The following is a 26,267-nucleotide window of genomic DNA, read 5'->3' on the forward strand; positions in this document are numbered from 1 at the left end:
GTAAAGTTTTCCTCGTAATTGTTGAAGAGACTTTCCTTGTTATGCTCTCAGTCTCTGCCATAAATTAAATGAGCATATATCTGAAGATTAATATTTGGGTGTCAATTCATTACCATCAATCTGAGGGTTTGGCTTTGTTCCAGTACTATATAATTCTGATTACTGTATCTTTGTGGCATAGTTTAAAGTTTCGGGGCGTAATGCCTTCCATACCCCACTCCCCACTCCCCCCTTAGAATTGTCTTGACTGAATTTCTGGGAGTTTTATAGTTCCAGATAAATTTTAAAGTGTCTATAAATTACTATAGGGAGATTGATTTTCCAGACCATGAACAGGAATATATTTCCAGCTCCCTGTGTCTTTTATTACTTTCAGAAGTATTTTATAGTTTTTAATGGTTACATTGATGCCTAGATGTTTTTATTTTTTCCTTGAATTGCAAGTATGTAACTTTAAAAAAAAAACCCTTTTCTTCTACATCATTGTTTAAATATAAGAATTCTATACTTTTCTGCTTATTGATTTTGTTGGCTGCTACTTTGCTGTATAGAATTATTGTTTCTAGTAGTTTTTTGGGAGGTATAATATTTAGTTTTCTCTACACTTTGCTGTGTAGAATTATTGTTTCTAGTAGGTTTCTTTTTGGTATAATATTTAGTTTTATATTATACACAAGGCTGTGTCATCTGCGATATTGATAGTTCAACTTCTTTTTTTCTGCTTTTTGGGCCACACCCAGCGATGCACAGGGGTTATTCCTGGCTTTGCACTTAGGAATTACTCCTGGCGGTGCTCAGGGAACCATATAGGATGCTGGGAATTGGACCCAGCCACATGCAAGGCAAATGCCCTACCCACTGTACTATTACTCCAGCCCCATAGTTCAACTTCTTTACCAATTTAGATTCTCTTAATTTTTCTTTCTTGCCTAATTGCTACAGCAAGGACTTCCAATAATGTTTTGCACAGTAGTGGTTGGCGAACATGGACATTGACCTGTCCTTGATCTTAGAGAAATGGCTTTACCAGATTTTCTGCACTGAGCATGATGTTAGCCACCGGTTTGTAGTACATGATTTTATAATATAAAGTTCTCCCAAACCCCACTTTTAAAAGTGTTTTTATCGTGAATGACTGTTGAGTCTTCTCAAATGCTTTCTGTGTACCTATAGAGATGATTATATGCTTTTTTTATATTTTGTCTTATTGTGATGTTTCGTATCAGTTGGCTTGTGTAATTGAAGCTTAATTGCATACCTGGGATAAATTCCAAATAATCTTCATGTATATGTTTAACCTATTATATTTGATTATGTGGATTTTGTTGAAAATCTTTGCATCTAGTTTTATCAGGAATGTTGGTCTAAAATATTCCTTAGTGCTGTATCTATCAAATTTTGATATCAAGGTAATGTTGATTTCATATAAACTATTAGGAGGATTTATTTGCTTAAGGAAGATGAGTGATGGCCCTCATGGAAGATTCGAAAGAAGTCACAAGCGATCCCATCTGGCTCTGGGCCTTTTTTCCCAGGGAGAATCTTTAAAATTCCTGTCAATTTATTCTAAAGTATTCAGTGTTTTCAAGCATTTAATTTCCTCCTAATTAGATTTTTGAAGACAATAAGATTTTTAAAATTTATTTTATCTAGATTCTCAAATTTATAGCATGAAGTTTTTTATAGAGTCTTATATGATCTACTGATCTAGTTTACTGTTTCTCACTTTGTGAATCTAATCAATGGGTTGTTAATCTGATGATGCTTTTTAAAAAAAATAAACCATCTTTTACTGACCTTTCATATTATTTGTTGATTTCCATATTACTTATTTCTTCCCAGATTTCTTTTTTTGAGTCAATTCCCCCCTCTACTTTGGCCTCCTTTGTCATATTTTTTCTAGTATGAAGTTAGTTTCTTAATTTGTGCCTGTTCTTATTTCTTTAATATTGTCTTTGATTAATGGTTGTTCAATAATATGTTGTTCCACTTGGAAGTGTTTTGAGTTTTTCCCAGATTTCTGTTTGTGATGTATTTCCAACTTCAGACCACTATGATCTAAGAGATACTGGATATGATTTCAGTTTTCTTGATTATATAGGTACTTTGTGCCCTAACATATGGTCTATCCCAGAGAATTATCCACAAGTACTGGAGAAGAAAATGTATTCAACTTTCTTTGAATTGAGATTCCTGTGCAAGTCAGTTAATCCATGTCTTCTAATTCTTTTGTTAAGGTTGCTGTTTCCTTATTGATTCTCTGGCTGAACTTTCCAGTGATGAGAGTTTGGTGATAAAATATCCTCTTACACTGTTACTGTTTTCATTCGGGCAAGATAGTAGTTTCATGTTTTGATGATCCTTCATTTTGTACATATTTATTAATTTGGATTCTTTTTTGGTGTATAGATCTTTTGAGCATTACATAATGTCCATCTATGGCTTTATTACCTTTTTAGATAGAAGTCTATTTTATATAAATATAACTCTTTCAGCCTTTTAGCTCATTGTTAATCATTGTATGATTGTTTTCCAACTTTTTGCTTTGAAGCTATGCATGGTTGAATTCAGTTTTCTGATCTATTCAACCACTCTGTCTTTTTATCAGTGAATTCAGGCCATTACCATTAAATGAAATTATTGAAATGAAGTAATTTCTCTCTTCATAAAGATTCATCATGTTTCTGGTTAGTTTATCTTTGTTTCTTGGACCTTTGATATGAGACCATTTAGCGCATTTTGCACCACTGGTTCAGTGAGCAAGAAATTATCAGCGAAATTTTGTGTTGCATCTTTGAATTCAAATGATAACCTATCTGGATAAAATCTCATCTTTTTTTCTTTTTCTTGTTTCTTTTTTGAGCCTATTCCATTTTGTGGGGTATATTATTTCACTGCCTTCTAGCCTGTTTCACAAGAAACAGGGTTTTATTAGAAAGATTAGGGCTTATTTAGAAAGATCTCTTGTGATTCTTTGGGGAACTCATAGGTTACACTTGGCTCTCATTTTGGTACTTTTAGATTGTATCTTATCTTTGACTTGAAATTTTAATTTTCCTGTGTTCTGGAATATTTATGTTTGAACTGTGAGCTTCATGAATCTGTTGATCCTCAGATTGGGGAAGTTTTCAGCTGTAAATTTCTTTTTTTTCTTTTTTTTTTTTTTTATTGAGTCACCATGTGGAAAGTTACAAAATTTTCAGGTTTAAGTCTCAGTTATGCAATGCTCAAACACCCATCCTTTCACCAGTGCACATATTCCACCACCAAGAATCACAGTATAGCTCCACCCTGCACCCCCACACCCCTAACCCCCCCACGCCCCTAGCCCCCCCCACCCTTAGCACCCCTCGCCTGTGTAACTAGTAAATTTCACTTTACTTTCACTTTGATTGCATTCAATATTTCAACAAAACTCACTATTATTGTTTGGAGAGTCTCTCCCCTAAAGTCAGACCCGCTGAAAAGGAAGCATTAGATAATTTGTTTTCCATTGCTGAGAATGAAGAGGTATAAGGTCGATTGACCACACTTAGCGGCCTCACGGTTTTGGGTTTCTGTATTTTAGTATTTTAGTAACTAAGTCCAGAGAGATATCTGCCAGAAGTTGCATCATTGCCAACTTGTACTTCTCAGTTACATTATATTCCACATAAGAGTGCAATATTTCTATGTCTGTCTCTTTCTGACTCATTTCACTCAGCATGATACTTTCCATGTTGATCCACTTATATGCAAATTTCATGACTTCATGTTTTCTGACAGCTACGTAGTATTTCATTGTGTAGATGTACCAGAGTTTCTTTAACCAGTCATCTGTTTTTGGGCACTGTTTTTTTCCAGATTGTGGCTATTGTAAACAGTGCTGCAATGAACATAGAAATACAGATGCCATCTCTACTATACCTTTTTGCCTCTCCGGGATATATTCCCAGAGTGGTATTGCTGGGTCAAATGGAAGCTCAATTTCTAATTTTTTGAGAATCGTCCATGTTGTTTTCCAAAAGGGCTGAACCAATTGGCATCCCCACCAGCAGCGAAGAAGAGTCCCTTTCTCCCCACATCCACACCAACACCGGTTGTTTTTGTTTTTGGGGATGTGGGCCAGTCTCTGGTGTGAGATGATATCTCATGGTTGTTTTGATCTGCATCTCCCTGATGATTAGTGATATTGAACATTTTCTCATGTGCCTCTGAGCCATTAGGATTTCTTCTTTGGCAAAGTTTCTGTTCATTTCACCACCCCATTTTTTGATCGGGTTGGTAGTTTTCTTCTTGTGGAGTTCAACTAGTGCATTGTATATCCTTGTTATCAACCCTTTATCAGATGGGTACTGCGTAAATATCCTTTCCCATTCTGTAGATTGTCTTTGTAGTTTGGTCACTGTTTCTCTTGAAGTGCAGAAGCTTCTTAGTTTGAGATAGTCCCATTTATTTATCTCTGTTTTCACTTGCTTGGCCAGTGGCATGTCAACAGCTGTAAATTTCTGACACAAACTTGTTCCCAGTCTATTTCTCTCTTTCTGGAATCCCTAGAATTCAGGTGTTTCTTTTCAAATTACATCATAGATCTTGTCTATTTTCTTCAGTCTTTTATTCTGAAATATGGACTAAATCCTTAGTCCTTATTTTCTTCTTTTTTTTCCTTGGGGGGCGGGTAGTGTATAGGGTCACACTGGATGACACTCAGGGCTTATTCCTGGCTCTGCACTCGAATCACGCCTAGAGGTGTTCATGGGACCATATGGGATGGCAGGGGTTGAACTCAGATTGACCAAGTACAAGGAAAGGATCCTACCTACTATTCTATTGCTCCCGCTCCATTATTTTATTCTTATTTTTGGTAGTATAATGTATTCTGTCTTTAAGTACACTACCTCCTATCATTTTGCTGCTTATTTCCTCTGTTTTGTTGTTATTGTCCTCTGTTCTTCGGTAATTTCTGTTTGATGTTTTGGCATACTTTGTTTTTCTTCTTAAAACCCTTCTCTGTTATGTTTAATTCTCTGGACAGCATGGTCATTTTTACTTTGTTCTTTTCATTTGTTTTATCTTGTCACACACAGGTGCTTAGTGCTTAATCCTGTGCTGTGCTCAGGAGTCACTCCTGGCAGTGCTCAAGGGACCATATTTGAAGAGGAGGTTGGTGACCTCATTGCTGTGAAGCTACAGCATCCTGTGGCTCCCTGTCCTGGCCTGGGGATGGAGACTCCTCTGATGACAGCTGTAGTATTGGGGTGCTGGAAGTGGGACATGGATGTGATAACACTTTGCCTCTTGGGACCATTGTCACGGGTGCTACCTGTGATGTTGGTTGCCTCCCAGCATCTGCTCCTTCTCCTTTGACTACCTCTGGGTGGGGGCAAGTTAAGATCACTGGGTCTAGCTACCACATACGTTATTTGTTGGTGGCACTTCCCTCTCGCCTGGACTGGCTTCCCCTGGAAATGAGGAAAGGGTAATAGGCTCTCATATTTTGTTTTGAAAAAATCATTAAGCCTTCCATAGCTTCATCATGTAAAGTTATTTTTGTTATTTTTAACGTTTGGAATTTTTTTTGTTCTTTTAGTGTTGGTGGAGTGGGGATGGATTGTGCCACACCTAACTGTTCTCAGGGACCACTTCTGGCAGTGCTCAGTGGACCATATATGGTACCAGGGGTTGAACCAGAGGAAGCAAGGCAACTACCTTAATCCCTGTGTATCTCATTGGATGCAGAAATTTCATTTGGCTACTAGTCTGGTTGTGTCTTACAGGAGGGGTGATTCATATACACAACGTTAATTTGTAAAGTGAACCTATTGGCATTTCTTTCCTTTCCTTTTTTCTCTCTCTCTTTCCTGAACCTTAGCTAATCTTATATTAGAGATCGAACCATTAAGACTTGGAGAATATTGTGACTTATTCTATGTTACAATTAACAGTATATCTAAATTAATAAATTAATATTCTGTTGGTTTTCCTTACTCCAGAGGATGATGTATATTTGTGTATCTGTTATCTTCTAAGGTGTACATACAGGATATATCCAATGGAAAGGCATGCTTCCAAAATAAATCTGTAGGAGGTTTTACATAAAATATCCTGATATGATTTACAAAACTAGTAAAATACCTAGCAATGAAACATTTTAATCTTTAAACTTGAAGATTTCAAAAGAGAGAAACTAGTTTTATAAATGGTTATCGGTAGATGAACAGATAATAAAGAAGAGATACAAGTATAGAGAAATGATGACACAGAAATTTGTGCACTTTATAGAAGATAAGATTGTCACAAAAAAAGGAGGGTTCTTGATGAGTAGAATTGAATAGATAACATTGGACAAGAGAAGTAGGACCGAGTTAAAGATCTGGTGAAAAAAGTAAAAAATTAAATGCAGCTCAGTACTACATCTAAACCCTGAGCCCCTCCAGCAATGATCCTTGAGCACAGAGTCAGGAGTAATCTCTGAGCACTTTTTTTGTTTGTTTCTTGCTATTTTGGGGGGTGGAGGTCACACCCGATGATGCACAGGGGTTAATCCTGGCTCTGCACTTAGCAATTACCCCTGGCAGGGCTCAGGGTACCATATGGGATGCTGGGAATCAAACCCGAGTCAGCCACGTGCAAGTCAAATGCCCTACCCACTGAGCTATTGCTTCAGTCCCTCTAAGCACTTCTGACCACTTCTGACCATGGCTCAAACCTCCCTACGGCCCCAAAACAAAGATACTTGAGTGTAAGTAACTTGTATCATGTAATGACCTTTATCACACCTTATTTTGTAGATGTATGGTAGTTTCATTTCAGTGCCTGTGAAAATGAACTTAATTACCTTTATAAGCTAATAAAATGTGGAAAGGATGAATGTGATTCTAGATCAGGATTCTGAGAAAGAAGTATATTAATAGGCGTACTTGACAACTCAGCTGTGTTAACTTTACTCATAATGATAGATTGTGCAGCATTCTGCTATATATACCAGTATGGAACATCCGTTGAAAATTTGAAGAAAGAGCTATGATTGCAGTCTATTTTAAAAATCAGGAAACTTCTAAGAAAGAAATTTATAAATATCAAAAAAGTAGAGAAATGAATTTATGGTGGTAATGAGTCAATTTTTTTTTACACCTGTTTTTTGGCATTTACTTGTGAAAATTAGGAGAATCTTAAATTGAGCAAAGTGAGAACGAAACATAAATATAGAGTTAATTAGGATATATAACATATATATGTACCTTTTTATATATAAGCTCTCATAGAAATCTATTTGCTGTTAAAAAAATCACAGCCTATATTAAGATACAATATGCAACCAGTTATTGTTATAATTTCATTTCTTTAAACTGTTGATAATATTTTAACAGATTCAAAACAAATTTATTTTGTTTTCATCATGTTAGTGTCATTACACCAAAACTGTGAGAGCTGAAATTTTTGAATGTCCAAGAACCTTGTAATGCTCAATGACAATCATTGTTTAATGGTCATAGTAAGAAAAGAAGTTATTGATCTTATCTTGCATTTTCAGTTGTAGAATATTTTATTAAATGTGTCTATTTTCAAATTAGGAAAGAAACATTTTAAAGATCAATAAGAAAACTTAGTGTATATAATTAGGTACGCAGTGATATGAACCTTGTATGTGAAAAGGCAGTTAATTTTTGTTTGCTTTTAACCACACTATAAAACTTTTGAATGATAGATGTGTGTGTTTATAATTTAACATATTTATTTTCTAAGTTCTATATAGCTGTATCATTCATTTCATCTTTGACAGTTGCATATTCTCCCTCCTACTTAACATACTCAAATAGATGACAGTATATTGATGATTAAGTATTGCTTGTAAAAAGCATTGATTGTTTCTGAAATTGATTGTTTCTAAGCCTTTCCCATTGAATGATTTTTTTAAATGTATTTTTTCTTTTTCTTGGCAATGTTTATCATTTGTAGAGATTTATATTTGACATGCCTTAATATCTTTAACTGTATGGTCATTTTATATACAGCAGCATTTGACATAAAATCTTGCAAAGATTTTTATTTAGGTTATTTTTTTCCTAAATCATTTGCTCCCGTGTGGAAACAAGTAGTATCATTTTTACCTTGCATTACAATTAGATGTGTTTCTAGCTATGAAGGAAAATAAAGCTCAAACATCAGGTAGTAGTTGCAATAATTTTGTTAGTAACAGTAATACAAATGCTGTTGAATCAAGAAGGTATTCATTCTATGGTAAATTATTTCAGGTGTGCATCCTGTATGTATGCACTCATAACTGATTTAGTTGTAATAATATTATACATTCAGAGCCCCTTTATTTTCTTACGTATGTAATTATTCCAATTCTAGAATTTTGATATTAGGGAGTAGAAATGCAGCAGATTGGTATTCGGAAGTACAGAATTGGAGATCTGTAGGATCTCACTTGTATAATGCTGACTTTGACGTGGGTTCAAGTAGTCAAAAGTTTTGAGAACTTTTTTTATCTTTGGAACATGAGAACATTCTCTGATCTTTGGAACAAGGGAAATTCTTTGATATTGTTTTATAGGAAAAAAGCAAGAATTGGATGCCAGAAAAATACGCTATAGAAGAATTTTTTAAATGATAATTAACTAAAATTGGCATTTTATTGCAACTTTTTTTTTTTCTTTAGGCAATTAAGATGGAGTATTCAAGGTTGGTTAAATTGGCCCAAGAAGATACCCCACCAGAAACAGATTATCGTTTACATCATGTAGTGGTCTACTTTATCCAGAACCAGGCACCAAAGAAAATAATTGAGAAAACATTGCTAGAACAATTTGCAGATAGAAATTTGAGTTTTGATGAAAGGTAATTTCAAAATATGAAATATCAAACTGCTAAAATTGTCCTTGTGTGTACGTGTGTGTGATGTTATTTTTGTTCATTGGTTGGTTGGGTTATTTTAGCTCAGTGCAGCTTATCAATGTATATTTTACACTTAAATCAAGCCACATTGAAATAAGTACAGTACAAAACATGATCACTTAGGAATAGTGCTCCGATACTTCCTTTGGAGTTTATTGTAATTTCTGATTGCTTACTACATTTTAAGTGACCTAATATGTGAAAATGTACATAATAGTATGATATATCATACTCATATGATATATCCTTTCAAGACTCATAATCTTAATAGCAATTTCTTCACCTCAATACTATGGAAATATTGCTTTGATTTGGGAGGACTGTCCTATAATTTTTAGGATATTTGTTAATGTTTCTGGTTCCTACATGATAAATTTCAGCAGCACATTTTCCTCAAAATGGTGACAACCCTTAATCTCTCTAGATTTATACTTTTACATAAACAAATGACTTAGAATGGTTATATTTTTCAGTCAAAAATGTATTTTAGAGAGTAGTAAAAAGCTACTAAAAAATTTTTATTCAGTAAAGATTCAAAGTAATGGCAATTTTTTATTTATGCAATTTTGGTGTTTATTATAATCACGTTTTAATTTTGAAATAAATCATTACATTTTTATAAATATCTCAAAGTTATTTATTTATTTTTAATAATGTAGGAGTACTGCTATTTATTCAGCCATTGATTCAGCTGATTGATTTGGGCATAAACTCCTAATTAGTTTTTTTTATTCTATTCTGAATGTTAACTTTATATTATTTATCTATTATTATTCCCCCCCTTTTTTTTTGATTCACCATGAGATACAGCTGCAAAGCGTTCATCTTTGAGCTTCTGTCATATAATTATCAAACACCCATCTCTTTACCAGTGCACACTTTTCACCACCAAAATCCCCAATATTCCTCCCTCTCTCCCTCCCCTGCTCCATTCCAACCCTTCCCCTGCTTGTGTGGCAGACAATTTTCCCCATGCTCTCTCTCTACTTAGATTACATTCAATATTTCGACACCAGTCTCATCACACTCATATCTGCCGAAAAGGCAATGCTAGATGATTTCTTTTGTATTACTTGTTATGGATAGAATATAATGTCCAGGAAATTCTGTGTCATTCTCTTCCGGGAGCTCTAGTTTATAGTCTCTGGGTCTTAGCCATTGATGATATTACATGGCTCCGGGGGCAGTTTGTGGGTGTGATTGCCAAGCTGCTGGAAAACTGGGGACCTGGGGAGAGGAGGCCCAGTCCCCATCCAAGTGGGCTTAGAGATCTCAGTCATGGGTTCCTGCATATCTGGGTTTTCCTGCTGATCCGCTCTCTGGTGAGATTCATCCCATCTTGGATGAGGCTCATCCAAGCATGTGGAGAGTGGCCTTGGGCATGTGTTGAGTGGCCTTGGGCATGGCAATGGTTGGGTTCTGGAGATTTTCAGCCACCAGGGTTCTGCTTGGAGCAGCGAGGGAAACTCAGCCCACCCCTCTCCAAGGTACCCCGGTGAAGACAGCCTGGTGCAGGGTCAGGGCATTCTGTGGCGCTCTCTTCCAGGAGCTTTAGTTTATAGTCTCTGGGTCTTGGCCATTGATGAGATTACGTGGCGCCAGGGGCAGTTTGTGGATGTGACTGCCAAGCTACTAGAAAACTGGGGACCTGAGGTGAGGAGGCCGAGTCCTAATCCAAGTGAGTCTGGGGCTCTCAGTCATGGGTTCCCACCTACCTCTGTGCTATAGGCCCCAAATGCATCTTTTGATCTCTTTCGAGATTTATGGTTCTCTGAAATAAGGCCAGTAAATGAGCTTATATAGCTGAGCCGGAGGTGGTTTGTGGGTGTGTCTCCCACATACCTAACTTTTGGCCATTTAATTCTTGGTAAACTTGAACCAAGTTGTTGGGGTCTGGCCAAAAGGCATAGCAGCAATTTGGGGGTATCTGGACATCTGAAGGCATCATCAAGCTGCTGATGTACTCACCCCACAGGTACAGGTTTACCTCCTGGCAGCACCATGCACCATCTCTAAGTTATTGAATTAAAATATGTGTAGCAGAGAAGAATAAATAAAAGACAAAGTATCTGGGATTAAATCCTGCCTTACCATAAATCAGCTGTAAAATTTGAGATTGAGTGAAATGATGCTTTGAATAATATCTGGTAGTAAAGGCTCAATGAATAATTATCACTATTTTTGGTAGTATTGTGGCATCACTAAATTTGTTATATTTGATGACAAATTACTGAAAATATGAATAATTATAACCCTCATTATCTAGGTTATGTTTCTATGTATAGATCTAGTTAACTTGGGGAAATACTTTAGTAATTTTATTGATATTTCAGTCTTGTAATTCTCATTGAAACTTAAAATTGTCAGTTTGCTTTGATTATCTAATTTATTTTGTCCTTCAATGACAAAGTAAGACTTATGTAATAAAATATATTTTATGGTGTTTTTTTATAATTCTTTTCTAATTATAAAGCCCATAAGTTCCATGCTTACCTGAAATGATACACACATTAAATTCCTTTTTATTGTTTATGAATAATAATAATATTTTTGTTTAGAGAATAGGAATAAGAGCTAATAGTTCTTGAACATGTTTAATCGATGCATGTTGTTATTTAAATTGATACGTGTATTTACATTTTTATATGAACATACTTAATTCTTTGCTAGCCTGTTCATTCTTTATTAATAGAAAGATTGAAATGTTAACTGTAAATATGACTTGTTAAATTTAATTAGAATTTTTAAATTTGAGATTGAATTATTACTGTTCTTTTTTTTTTGAAGGACACTAATTTTATTACTGAAATCTCCTTTGTGACCGCTTTTTTTTTTAAGTTTTTATTTTATTGAATCACCATGAAAAAAAAATACAAAGCTCTCAGGTTTAAGTCTCAGTCATATAATGCTTGAACCCCCATCCCTTCACCAGTGCACATGCCCTACAACCAGAAACCCCAAAATACCCCCCTCCCACTCAGCCCCCACCTAAGTAGCTGATGATCTTCACTTTATTCTCTCTATACTTTGAATACATTCAATATTTTAATAGAGAACCCACTATTATTGTCTGGAATTTCCCCCAACAATCAGACCTGCTGAAAAGGATTCATTTAATAATTTCTTTTCATTGTTGAGAATGAAGACTCTGTAAATCCAAATCAGGTTTTGGATTTCTGATATTTTTAGCTCAGCTCACAGTCCCAGTGCATTGCTGTAAGAAGTCGCTCTGGGTGCCAAAATGGGTTAGAAGACCTCTGGAATCAAAGTCTTTAGGAGCAGAGGGTCCGTTTCTCGCTCACCAGCTCTGGATCTTATATGGGGCGAGGGCGTGCCGGTAATGCCCGCTTACCATGATTGCCTATGAGCCACAAAACTGCAAAAACCGTACCTCTGGGTTAGGAGTCTTAAGAGGTGGCTCTCGCCATGTGGATATTGCTGCTGCTGCCATTTTCCGTGCGAAAAAACAGGGTGGAGAGGGAAAATCCATCACTGGGCAGCATGGAGTTGTAGCCCAGATCACAGTCCCAGTGCATTGCTGTAAGAAGCCGCTCTGGGTGCCAAAATGGGTTAGAAGACCTCTGGAATCAAAGTCTTTAGGAGCAGAGGGTCCCTACTGTTCTTATATACTTAGGAACTGCCAATGTTGGTTATATGGTCGCTGTTTCATCAAAACATATTGTCAGTGACAATGCTTTTCATTTTCACAGCTCAAAATCATGAAAGAAATTTGGCACATTTTTTCAATTCCTATCAATTTTAACTTTTGATTTAAGAATGTATTTTTTATACTTAAAGGTGTCACAACATAATGAAAGTTGCACAAGCCAAACTTGAAATGATCAAACCTGAAGAAGTAAACTCGGAGGAATATGAGGTAGGTAGTGTGCCTGTGGAGAAGTTAATTTATAGATTGATGGGGTCTGCAATTCTGTTCATTACAGTATATCTAAAGGTAGAAAAAAAATAATGCCCAGGGAAGTTATGTCCCAAGCTATTCATACCTAAAAGATTGTATCTTGGTTTGCAGAATATGTATTTTAAATTCTCTTTGATACTGGATTATACTGAAGCTATGTAGTTGCTTTTTCTTTGTTTCAGGTAATTAGAGAAATAGAAACTCCTTTTAATAATTAAAAGGACATTAGTCATTATCAAACCATATCTTGCATGTGAGACAGTATTCACTTGCAGTTTTTTATATTCATATTTGTGCATATTTGCAATTCTTTTTGTATACACAATGGCTTTTACAGTAATAGAGGTTTGTTTGGTTTAATTTGACATTTCAAACACTAAATGTCTTCAACTTTTTAAGCTTAACTTTGCAGGCTGGGGATGTTACTCAATTATTGAACTCATACTTGCACATGTATGATGCCCTGAATTCAATTCCAAGTAATATGCATACATACCCCAGATTGAAGCAATAGCACAGCGGGTGGGGCATTAGCCTTGCATGCGACTGACCCTGGTTCAATTCCTCCGTCTCTCTCGGAGAGCCCAGCAAGATACCAAGAGTAACCCACCTGCATGGCAGAGCCTGGCAAGCTATCCCTGGCTTTTTCGGTATGTCAAAAACAGTAACAACAAGTCTCACATTGACAATGGATACATTACCGTTGGAGCAAATCGATGAACAACAGGGTGACAGTGCTACAGTGCTACACACACCCCACCACACACAAAAATGTACTCGATTTTGCTTCAGATACTGTCCTTTCTAAAGTTATTTTTAATTAGTATCTTAGATTAATGTTTGGTCCCATTTATCAAGTTAATTATTTTACATTGCCTTATATACTGTAGCTTACTACATTAATAGATAAAGGGAACGAACATAAAGCACTTGTTTGTTCAATTTTTTTTAAATTAAAAAAATTTTTTAAAATTAAAAATAAAAACTCTAACCTTGAGTATAAATTAGTCATCTTAATTTATTAAGGAGTGTCTCAAAAGCAACAAAATTATGTACAACAAATATGTAGCATAGTGAAAGCTCTTATGATCAGGAAAAAAGACACCTGAATAATGTGTGTTATCACCACTTCTATTAAGTACTGTACTGGGTGTTCAGATTCACTATGGAAGGCAACAACAACCACAGCAACAAAGGAGAAAGTAGAGATGAGAAAAGAAAGTAATTATTTGCAAATTTTATAACTAAATATAAAAATATACAGAAATTTATGAGAATTTTGCAACATGGAAACCTATTTTAGGCATCAACTTAATTACCTTTATCACTGACAAATAATCAGAAGCTTAATTTGCAGGGTCATCAATCTCCTAAGCAGTCCTTAGGAAACCTAGGGCACTACTTGTTGTCAATTTTTGGCCGGCCAGGTCACAGAACAGTGCCTGAGGCCTCCGAATTCATACCCAGAGGTGCTGAGGGTCCCCATGCTGCATCTGCCACTGTTTGATGTGCCTTGTGTGTCGCTTGTGTGTCACCCTTATTCAATATCCCTAGCCCAATGAAATTTATTTAAATAACACCATTTTCAGTAACATTTCATCTGAAGAGTACCTAGAAACTAATTTTACAGGAAATACACATGATTTTAGAAAATACTAAAGCTAAATTATAGGATTAATGAATCATATTTAGAGGAATTGGAACTGTTCTCCTAGAATCATTTATTGGCTCAGGGAAGTTCATCTCAAACTTCTGGTAAGTTCTTTTATGGAACTTTGTAAAGTATATCTAAAATTTCATGAAAATGCAAAGATCAAAGTTTAGGTCAGCCACACATACTTGAAGAAGAAAAATGTTAAAAATCATATTCTGTTACGAATCAAAATATGGTATCTTAATTATTATGCTTTATGATAATATAAGCATAAAATTAGTACATTGAAAAAATAAATAAGTGGGTACACGGTATATATCAGAGATGCCAGCATGCTAACTCTATGCCTGTTCCCAAGACTGAAATTACTGAGCCATAATTTTAATCTAGTTTGGGGAAGGACTTGATTTTATTTGTGATTGGTTCTGTAATCCCTTACCCAAGACTGCTTCTTAGACTCAATTCAGCAAATTTTTATTGTGAAAACTTGACAAATTGTAACAGTAGAACTTCTTTATGTTACAGATTATTACATTTCATGTTTAAAAATTCTCTATATTTCAAATGTCTTTATTCTCCTTTAGTCAGGGTTTCTGCAGAAAAAAAGCCTGTCACCAAATCCAGCTCATCCTGTTATAATAACTGAACTTCAGTGGAACATAGCTTTTGTTTATACATTCTCTATGGATGTGTTCACACTTAAGATGTATAGTTGATTTCATGGCCTGAAATTTCTCAAGCACTTGTTGTGTAGCCTTTGGCATTAAAAGATTATCTACTTGTAGAAATAACACTCTCCTACTTGGAGAGATAACACACATGAGTAGGGTGCTTGTCCTGCATACAGCTAGCCCTGGTTCCGTGCCTTGCCCGGAGTGATTGTTGAGCACAGAGCCAGACGTAAGCTCTGAGCAGAGCTGAGGGTAGCCCAAACCTCCCCACCTTAGCCTCCTCAGAAGTTATCTATTCACAACATCTCCAGAAATTCTAATGACGGAAATGGTAACAAGTTTTTGTTCTGGTGTGACTTTCCTTAAACAAATTTATATTCTATATCACTGTATCACTGTCATCCCATCGTTCATTGATTTACTTGAGCGGGCACCAGTAACGTCTCCATTTGTCCCAGCCCTGAGATTTTAGCAACCTCTCCTTACTTGTCTTTCCCAATAATTGGAGGGTCAGGAGAATAAGACCTATTATTATTATTGTATTTGACATATCGAATATGCCATGGGGAGCTTGCCAGGCTCTGTCATGCGGGCAGGATACTCTCGGTAGCTTTCGGGATACTCTAGGTGCCTTGCCAGGTTCTCTGAGAGGCAAAATTATATTAAGTGAGGAAAAAATTATTTTGTTTCTTAGAGTTACTAGATGTCAGTTCTGGAGGAAGGGTCAAAAAATGTGAAATGCATCTACTTATCATAGGTTAATACATTTAAAATTAAATTTAACATAAACTTGCTAGATTAAAATGATTTTTTTCTTTAAAATTCTGTATCAAATAACATTCAGTTGTGCAGTATATTGGAGTAGTAACTTCCTCCATTCAGTGCGATATAGATATCGAATATGTAGATTTTAATAATGTACACTTACAATAGTTTCTTTGTATTTTATTATTGTGATATCTTTGTTATTTCTTTGTCATCATAAAATAATGTATTAATATTCTATGATAATCTGAATCTTGAACTCTTTATTTATGACTAGTTCATTAGCAGAACAGTGTATTACATTTATTTATTTTTCACCTGCAGGAATGGCATCAGGATTATAGAAAATTCAGGGACACAACCATGTATCTTATACATGGGCTAGAACATTTTCAAAGAGAAAGGTAAGGTGAAGTGGACATATAAAAAGAATTTGCTCTTAATTCTGTTTAGGTATTACCCCATTTGTATTTTGTATTTGTATAATTTTAAGTAAACTATTTTAGAACAAATTTAGAGTTTGGGGAAAGATTGTAAAGTTACATTAGTTCCATGTACCCTACATACAGCTTATTTTCCATTTTTAGTTAAGTTGTAGTTGGGATTTGTTTTTATCAGATCTCAAACACTACACGTGAAGCTTAAGATAGAGCAGTTTAAACAGAATCTTAAAAGTTTGTTGGGGATCAAAGTAGCTGAAGACAAATACCCAGAATTCTTTGTATTGAATATCACATTCCTACTTAATCTGATCCTGACTTCAAATTAGAAATGTTTCCAATGTGTTTCCAATGAGTTTCCAATAAGCCTATTAAAAAAAATATGGCTGGAGAAAATTGATTGTTGGTTGAGTATTTTTGTGACAGCAAGCAAAATATTTTCTATTCACATTATAGGTGGTTTTAAAGGAATTACTACTTTAGCTAAACTATAATTTCATTGTTATTTAAATTATTATAAAGAAAAATGATGGATTGTATTTATCATTACATATTGACAACTTTGTATTCTCAGGTATTTCTTTCATTGAGGGCAGCATGTGGGTAGCAGGGGCTTGGGCCTCACCCGGCGGTCCTCAGGCCTTGCCCCTGCTACCATCACTTTTGTACTCAGGGACTCACACCTGAGTCATAATTTGGGGGACCATGTGCAGTGCCGGGATCGTATGGGTCAAGCATCTGCAAAGAAGTCACCTAAACCCACTATACTTTCTTTTTGGCTCTTCACATGTTTCTTTCCCTCCCTCCCTCCCTCCTTCCCTCCCTCCCTCCTATCTTTTCTTCCTTCCTTCCTTCCTTCCTTCCTTCCTTCCTTCCTTCCTTCCTTTTGTCCTTCCTCCTTCCCTTCCTCCTTCCCTCCCTGTCTTATTTCCTTCCTTCCTTCTTCTTTCCTTCCACGCTTCCTCCCTTCCTTCTTCCTTTCCTTTTTTTTGACCCTTCATATATTTCTTAATGCATATTCTTAATCATTAACTTACTTGACTAATGATTCTCTGTTTTTAAATAGGGCTGTGTCATACGTGCAGTGTCACAGTGCACCCAAGCACAAGGGATATTGCTTTCTTGTTTTCCTATTTCTGTTAGAATGCTATTCTGTTTGGTGGCAACAAGATAGGTGTGAGACCATTTAAAAAAAAAATTGACCCGTTTCTCAATCACACCAGCCACACTAGATCAGAGATCTGTTTCTCTCTTGTTTTATTTTGCTGGCCATATTCAGTGGGGGCTCAGGACTAACTACTGGCTCTTCCTTCAAGGATCACTCCTAGTGGGCTCAGGGGACTAAATGGGGTGTCAGGGACCAAATGTGTGTCAGCCACATGGAAGGTAAAGCCCCTACCCACTGTAGTATTGCTTCAGCCCCTCGATTTTTCTAATGACAGTGCAGCACTTGAAAGTCATAAGTGGTGTATTTATTGAGCAGAGCACTATTCATTTGACCTTATCAATCCTGTGAATAGTAAAGTGAAATTATGTTATTAGGAATAAAGATTTCATAGTGATATTAGTATAAATAAAGATAAGAATATAGTAACTAGACTCTTGAAACCTATTCTGAATTATTTGAGAGATACTTGTAAGTTTTTAAAAGGTGATGAATTGTGGACCGTTTGATGTACCTCGGGAAAACTAGAATAAGGTCATGATTTCAGAGCTTTTATTAACTCTGAAAGGTGACTCAATTCTGGAAGTCAAGATAAGAATGTCATTTAACGGGTACCTTTTTAGTAGGAAACTTAATAGTTATCCATGCAAAGGTAAATGTTCCCGTACTCTTTCTCAACTAAATGGCATGGAGCAATACTTAATATTTTATCGCTGCCCTTTTATGTGAATAGAACAGAATATCTTTAACTGAGATTGTCCCTATTATTCCAAAGTGAAATCCAGTATTCATACATTTTCTCAAAAGATTTACGAAAAAATCCATTTTCAGAAATGTATTTTTGACATAACAGTGTTACATAGTGTCACTGATTTGCAAATTAATTTCCAGATAATTTTACAGTTTAACATTTGTTGTATAGAATTGATTTGTATCTGAGTACAGGAAATTAAAGAGCAACAGTAACACTTGGAAGATTTAAAATAATATCTCTTTGCATATTTAATACTTTAAGATGTTAGATTTTTTCCCCCCCGGATTCAATGGAAAGCTATGTTATGATTCGATAAATGTGTACAAGGGACATACCTTAAAATATCTTCAATATTCGAGCTATACAAATAACACAGCTCTGTGTATTTCTTTGGATGCTTACTTTAAAAGGCAAATATGACATTCAAGCATACTTTTTTCTTCCTTTTTTTTAAAACTAGCTTTCAACTTGATAGTACCAGTACATAAAATGCTAGTAAAACTCATTTTAAATATAAGATCTACCCTGTCAAGCTTTTGGTAGTGTTTTGTTTGTTTGCTTATCTCTAAGCTTTCTGGATTTAGAAGCTTTTCTTTCCCATCTTACTTCCCCCATCACCTCTGGATATCCTCTACACGTTTTTTTTTTTTCCTCAATGACTAGAACCTGGTCTGTACCTAGAAAGAAATTTGATTCAACAGTCACAGAGTAAGCCAGATGTTCGTTTGTGGTTACAAAATAAAGTAGCAGAGTCCAAGAATAGAATACAGTGGGCAAGGTGGTGGGCCTGACACTAGGCCCCAGCACCACACAGGTGCCCCTGAGCACAGGTGTGTACACCTTTGAGTAGAGCTGGGTGTGACCCCCAGTCCAAGTCAAACAAAGAAAAGTAACCTTTCTAACAAAGCCACTTCTTTCATGCCAGCATGACGTTTTCATAAAGGTTATAGGTAAGTTGCCTTTTAAAGTAGTTTTGATTTTGAAACTAAATGGGGAGATACTGGGAAATTAAAAACTGAACACTGAAGCCATTTTCTTTCTTTTTCCTTTTTGGGTCACACCCGGCGATAATCAGGGGTTACTCCTGGCTCTGCATTCAGGAATTACTCTTGGTGGTGCTCAGGGGACCATATGGGATGCCCAGGATTGAACCAGGGTTGGCTGCATACAAGGCAAATGCCCTACCTGCTGTACTATATCACTCGGTCCCCTGACGCAATTTTCTTAATTCTTCAGTTAGACAGGCTTTTCATCTATTTTTTGTCTTTATTCCTAGTATTTTCTTAATTTGTTTTTTAACTAAAGGCAGTTATCTTCTGGTTTCAATTACGATTGATATAAAACTGATGATCTAAAACATTAGACGATTTTTAATTATAATATTAAAACATATATATTTAGATGTTTTTTAATTGTTGACATTTTTATGGCCATGAAGTGCTAATGCTCTGTTTTCTTTTTCATTTTTAAGTTACATAGATTCCTTGGTGTTCCTTATCTATGCTTATCAGAGTAACAAAGAACTCTTGTCCAAGGGCCTATACAGAGGACATGATGAAGAGTTGATATCACATTATAGAAGAGAATGTTTACTAGTAAGTTGAAAGCACTTAGTATGTGTTGACTTTATCATTTTGTTTCACATTGAGTCCATTTTCCATACTTTGGTGGAGCGAGTCATGATTATGTTTATAATCTGGATCACACCCCTGAGATGGAAAAACACACTATATGTGTTATCCCTTTATGAACTTTTAAGTATTGCAGGTGACAAATCAGAAATTTTCTTAAAACAGAATCAAGTAATTATTATTTTTTAAATCATTCCCTTTTAGATAGGAGGAGAGAGAGGGTTGCATTAAAGCATGAGGAATTATGCCAGAACAAGTAGATTTCCCTGATTTATTATGGATATAGTTGATGTATGTGATAAAGGATTCATTGTAATACAATAATTTTTCAGCTATTTTTACTTTTTCTTCAAACATATATGCTCTTAGAAAATTTTTAAGTCTTTGTACACGTTTTTTCTGTGCCAATTTACATTCACGGTCACGATAGCCCGTTAATCACCGATTTCTCGGGTGGGCCCAGTAACATCTCATTTCGTCCTTCCCCTGAGATCTTAGAAGTCCATCTGGACTTGGCCCTCCCAACGATGTTGCACTGGGGGCTCTTCAGGGTCACAGCAATGAGATCCAGCTTGTTACTGGATTTTGCATATAAATACACCATGGGAAGCTTGCAAGGCTGTCCCATGTGGGCAGGAAACTCAGAAGACTGCCAGTTTCTCCCAAAGGAGAAGCAGGCTAAAGATATCACTTCTGAGAGCTTGCTGTTAAGTCTGAAATACTTTGTTGGTGTTTCTTGAAGCAGCTAACCTTTATGCATACAATTAAAAGTTCTGTCTGTATACTTTTTTAAATTCCACTCATTTATATCAACTTTCATATTCTAAACTTGCAAGATTTTTTCCATCATACAGAATAGACAGAGGCCTTCAGGATTTTGGAATCTTCAATTATTGTATAGTTTTAGCGTACTTTTGAAAACTTCAAGTCAGTGTGCTAGTGAAATATCTTTTGAGTAAAACTGTGTGGTTATCCAAATATTTTTCCCTTAACTAATTTCCATTTTAATGTATAATTAACCAACCCTAGAGCATTAAGATAAAGATCCTTATAATAAAAATTCTGTTTGCCATGTCAGCCTTTTGTATATGTGGCTTTCACATCTGTAATTTTAACCAACCAATATCCACATTCTTGGTTAAATTCATGAATGTGCATTACAGGAATTGGAAAAAATATCCTCAGCTAAGTGGAGTCACATAGTTCAAACTTGGTTGTTCCACAGTCAACTATATATAAAATGTGAACTAATGATGGTTTGTATTCATTGAAGTTATTCTTCATTTTGTGTATTTTTTTGTTAGAAGGTTTTAAATTTATTGCTAAGGTGGAGTTCCTGAATGTATGTATTTTGGCTGAAAAATATTAAGTTTTTATGTAAATATGCTAAATATACAGTATTTGTTTAATGTATTAAGTCAAATTTATTTAACTTAGAGTTATTGAAGCCTTGGGAATGGATATAATTTAATAAAGCTGATTTTAAATACTGTTTTTAAATTTTTAATAAAAAAGATTGTTTCTCTTATTTAATAGTAAAAAAGTTGTCACTTATATTTCTTAATGCAGTGATTTAAATGAAACTATAAAGTTTGTGTTCCTTTCAGGTATATTTTATAAGTATTAGCTGTCATATTCCAAGAAATATAAAGATATGATACATTATCTGTCCTCAGGAAGCGTAATGTGGTGAGAGATGTACATAAATAATTTCCATGTTTGAGAATTAATGTTCTTATGAAAAATTTACAAAATGTTATACCTGTAATGAGGGGAGATTCTCCAAAATAACATGAACACTGATCTGAATCTTGTTGGATAAATAGTTTTGTGCCTTATAGAGATAATATCCTAGCCGAAAGGTGCCATATTGAAAAACTGTGAAATGTTTCATGACAGAAAATGAATATAAATTATTGCATATAGGTTATGAAGTGTGAAGTTAGATGGACATGATAAAACTCAGTCAGATAGTGAAGAATCTTATAACTTATTCAAATTCATCTGCATCCTTGCAGGGTTTGACTAGTTTTGCATTATCAGGTTTGCTTTCAGAAAATAAGTCTGGTGGTAGTATACCTAGGGAATAAACTGGAGAGAAGTAGAAATTTTCAAGTCAATAATCCTAGATAGGGGTTGGAAAGAGAGTACAGTACGGTAGGTAGAGCACTTGCTGGCAATCCTAGGCATCACACTGCATATGGTGCTCTGGACAGTGCCAGGAGTAATTCCTGCATACAGAGGAATAAGCCCTTCACATGGCTGGGGGTGTCCCCTTACCCCCCCCCCAAAAAAAAAGCCCAAAGCTCTAGATGGTATAGACAAGGATAGGCCAGAACCTTTAATTAGAGTGTGGTGGGTATAAGGAAGAAGGTAATAGAATTAGTGAAGGAAATAAAATCAAGGAACTTGGTAACTACTGGATGGATTTAAGGAGGTAGAGTTGTCAGTTCTACCTAATTTTCTAGTTGTGTGTTTGACTTTAGGATTCTTAAAAATATGAGCTGGATAAGTTTAGGGCAGATGATATTAAAAGATTTGTATTTAGGGAACTTAACTTTAGATTTCAGAATAATAATGACTAACATGTCTTTGAAAAGGATTATTGCAAAAAAAATTATAGTAAATGCTTTGAAATTTATTTCACTATTTAAACTGCTACATTAGGAAATTAGTAGAATCCCCTTGGGGCTTAGTGTATACCTCTAGTCGCAGAACACCTGCCTCCCCTTTGCCAGGCCCTGAATTCTATCCTGGTATCGAGTGGACCCCTGGCACTCCCAACTGTAGCTCTAATGGCTCCCAGTCACCAACTGGCATAGACCCTAAGGAAAAGCGCATTTTTCATATAAAGAAACTGAAGCTAAGAGATTACTTATTTGCTAAAGATTAGTGACTGAGCCAAAGTAAAAGACACTCTCCAGCCATGTCTTCCAAATATGTAAAACGGCTTTGTATTTATAACTTTAATTTAAAAAGAAAAAAAGTGTTCAAAAGGCACCTCCAAAGGCAAGATGCATTCTACAGGAATAACATAATTGAATTCTAGCATATAAATGTATTTCTAAAATTCAGCTTAGGACCAAAGATGTAGTCCAGTGGGTGAGGCACTTTCCTTGAATACAGCTGACTCGTGTTCCATCTCCGGCCCCCTGAGCTCTCTGGGAGTGATCCCTGAGTTCAGTCCTGGGTAAGCCCCAAGCACAGCCAAGTGTAACGCCCACACCAAATAATTTTTCTAAATTAAGTGTAAAGTTTTTATTACGCAAAAATCATATTTATCATTTATAAATTGGCTTTGGTTTACAACTGAAATAATATAGCACTTATTTTTCTTGTTACCTATACTCTTAAGTCTGTATTCCTTATTTTATGGTGTATTTCAGTGCTACTATGTTGAGGGTCTGTGGGGTAACACAATGGGCCTGGACTGCAGCTGCCACTTTTTTTTGCAAGTAACGTTGTATTGAAATGTATCCATACCTACATAGTCACCTTCTTGCAACAGTGATAGGGTTGAATGACTGTAACATTCAATAATAAGAATTTGTAAGTCTTTAAAAGCATAAAATATTTTCTGTTCTCTAGAGAAATTTACTGATCTCTCTGTCGGATTATAAACTCCACGGCAGTTTTTTTTATATTAATTGGATACTTTTGCATCTAGAACAATGTATGTCACGTGGCATATAAACTCAGTAAAAACTTTTTCGCGCAATTGATTATGTTTTTGTGTCATGTATTATAGCAGTACTTACTCAATTGAAATTTATGGCTAATAAAGATGTTTTAAAAAATTTGTGGAAACGAATTTCTTTATTTTTAAAATGACTTTGCATATTTAGTTGTAGACATGGGGCAGGTTTGCCTTTGGAGCACTGTGAGAATGGCCTCTATCGTGAGGATCAGTGTAGCAGTCGTATAAGCCAGCCGTCGCATGACAACAGAATTGTCCACACTGTTTTCCCCTTTTATTTCTATTGTTGTCATTTGTATAAACTGTTTTTAAAAGAGACTTTTTGTGTTGAAATAGATTGAGGTTGCTTTTCCTGATTGCCGTTTATCTCAGTACTTCTTCTGAACATGCTTATTAATACTATCTCCAATATTGACATAGGCATTTTTATTTAAGCATAAAAGGAAGTAAATCTTTTTTTTCCTCTCATTGCATTAAGAAATTAAATGATCAAGCTGCAGAACAGTTTGAATCTGGAGAGGATCAAGAAGTAACGAATGGTCTGATTATCATGAATGAGTTTATTGTACCATTTTTGCCATTGTTATTGATGGATGAAATGGAAGAGAAAGATATACTTGCTGTAGAAGATATGAGAAATCGGTGGTGTTCTTACTTGGGACAAGAAATGGAAGGTAATTTTAAATAGTACTTGCAGATAATTAAGTTAACAGTTTCTGAAACAATTAGAATCAACAATTCCATTCCTCTCATTTAAAATTTCTTTCTGTGATATATTTATGTACATGCTATTACTTTTTGCTTTTTATTGAAGCTTCTACACACAATTTAAGAGGAAAAATGTGGATTGCCATTGACACCTATATTTTGCCTCTTCCCCTCAGTGCTAAAGTTCTAAGTGATTTTGTGTGTGTGTGTGTATGTGTGTGTGTGTGTGTGTGTGTATTTTAAATGAAACATCAACTGAGCATTCTGCATTAATAAATCACTTTGAGGATAATCATCTAATAATTTCTTTCCCTCTCTCTATATATGTAAATGTACTTATATCTAATACTTTTTATTGCAGCTCATCTCCAAGAAAAGTTGACAGATTTTCTGCCAAAACTTCTTGATTGTTCTACGGAGATTAAAGGTTTCCACGAGCCGCCCAAGTTACCTTCTTATTCCACACATGAACTTTGTGAGAGATATGCTCGAATCATGTTGTCCCTCAGTCGAACTCCTGCTGATGGAAGATAAATTGCACACACTTTACCTAAACACACTGTATAAACCTTTTTTAGTTCTTAACCCTTGCCTTCCTGTCACAGGGTTTGCTTGTTGCTGCTATAGTTTTTAACTTTTTTTAATTTTAATAACTGCAAAAGACAAAGTGACTATACAGACTTTAGCCAGACTGCAAACAATAAAGCTGAGAATCGCATGGCTCTCAGACTTTGTTTTAACCACCACTGATGTATAACTAAAGATAGGATTGATTTCGTTTGGCAAAGCCATGCTTTGGCCATCCTTCTGTTACAGTATTACTTTGCTTTTTTCTCATTATCTATAGCTTTCCATTCAGTCTGGAATCTTCCATGACTACAGCCATTTAAGTGTTCAGCACTGTGTATGATACATAATATTTGGTAGCTTGTAAATGAAATTAAAGAATAAAGTTTTATTTATGGCTACCTATGTGTTTGTAAGCAGGTATATTGTATATTAGTATATTAGTTATAATGTATGAAAATATTTGTGGATTGTTCATGCTGGGTGATGAATAGATTAATACTTTTAGTTTTGCTATAATTTTAGCATCTTAGACATTTGATACATACTTGACACTTAAATATATATATATATATTATTTTTTTTTTCCACTAAGTTGTTAAACTTAGTATGGCACCTAAACCTATTGTGAATTCAAATCGGGTTTTCACTAAAGAAAGTGGATGCTAAGTCAAATCACACTGAAACTTTTAACCTTTCCTTAGATTAAACTTTTATTTTTTTATGTATTTGCAAATAATATAGCAAGGCAATTACTTTGAGAGATACCAGAAAAAAGTACTTGAAAAAGGGCTATTTAATAATTAAACTTATAAGAAATATGTGTGTACATATACAAACATGCATACATACACATGCACATATTGTTCATAATTGAGTATGGTGTTTTGCATTATATATTCATTATATTTTTGTAAATTGTATACTACTTTCATTGAAAATGTTCTCTACTAATCAATGCTGTGAAATTAAGTTAATATTGTTGAACTATAAATTACAGTATCTTACCTGCTTTTATTTACCTCCTTTTCAAAAAGGAAAAGCTGTAGAATATTTTTTAGATGGAACTGCTGTTTAAAATTAATGAAGTAATATTGTGAATGAAAAAAATCAATGCTTTAAAGGTAATCATGTTACCAGCAACCTATTTTTTGAATTTATAAATTTCTTTATAAACTATACTTTGATAGCTTAGTAAAATATATCATTTTACCACGTGTGTTTGTTATACCGTCGCCAAAATTAGTTTTCTAATTGCCTCTCACAAAATATTTTGGATAAAGAGAAAAACTATTTAAGCTATCAGATGATGTTCTTCATAAAGATATCTTTGTATTGTAAGGTATTTATATTAGGGGTTTTATCTTATTTTCTATATAAAGTTAGGTTTTACATTATAGTTCCAAAATGTGTTTT

The 26,267-nt window shown here is 35.0% G+C and overlaps 1 protein-coding gene across 4 annotated transcripts in view; it reads left to right on the top strand.

Moving 5' to 3' along the window:
* Positions 1 to 26,063, top strand: part of USP25 (ubiquitin specific peptidase 25) — a 156,156-nt gene extending 130,093 nt beyond the window's left edge. For all 4 annotated transcript variants that reach the window (XM_055125484.1, XM_055125485.1, XM_055125486.1 and 1 more), the window contains 6 exons: positions 8,645 to 8,823; positions 12,679 to 12,757; positions 16,214 to 16,293; positions 19,720 to 19,843; positions 24,055 to 24,250; positions 24,646 to 26,063. In XM_055125484.1, coding sequence (XP_054981459.1) covers positions 8,645 to 8,823; positions 12,679 to 12,757; positions 16,214 to 16,293; positions 19,720 to 19,843; positions 24,055 to 24,250; positions 24,646 to 24,818 — 831 coding nt within the window. In that variant the 3' untranslated portion in view covers positions 24,819 to 26,063. The remainder of the gene's footprint in view (positions 1 to 8,644; positions 8,824 to 12,678; positions 12,758 to 16,213; positions 16,294 to 19,719; positions 19,844 to 24,054; positions 24,251 to 24,645) is intronic.
* The last annotated feature ends 204 nt before the right edge of the window (positions 26,064 to 26,267 follow it).

The sequence above is a fragment of the Sorex araneus genome, chromosome 2, assembly GCF_027595985.1.
Source record: "Sorex araneus isolate mSorAra2 chromosome 2, mSorAra2.pri, whole genome shotgun sequence".
Taxonomy (NCBI): Eukaryota; Metazoa; Chordata; class Mammalia; order Eulipotyphla; family Soricidae; genus Sorex; species Sorex araneus.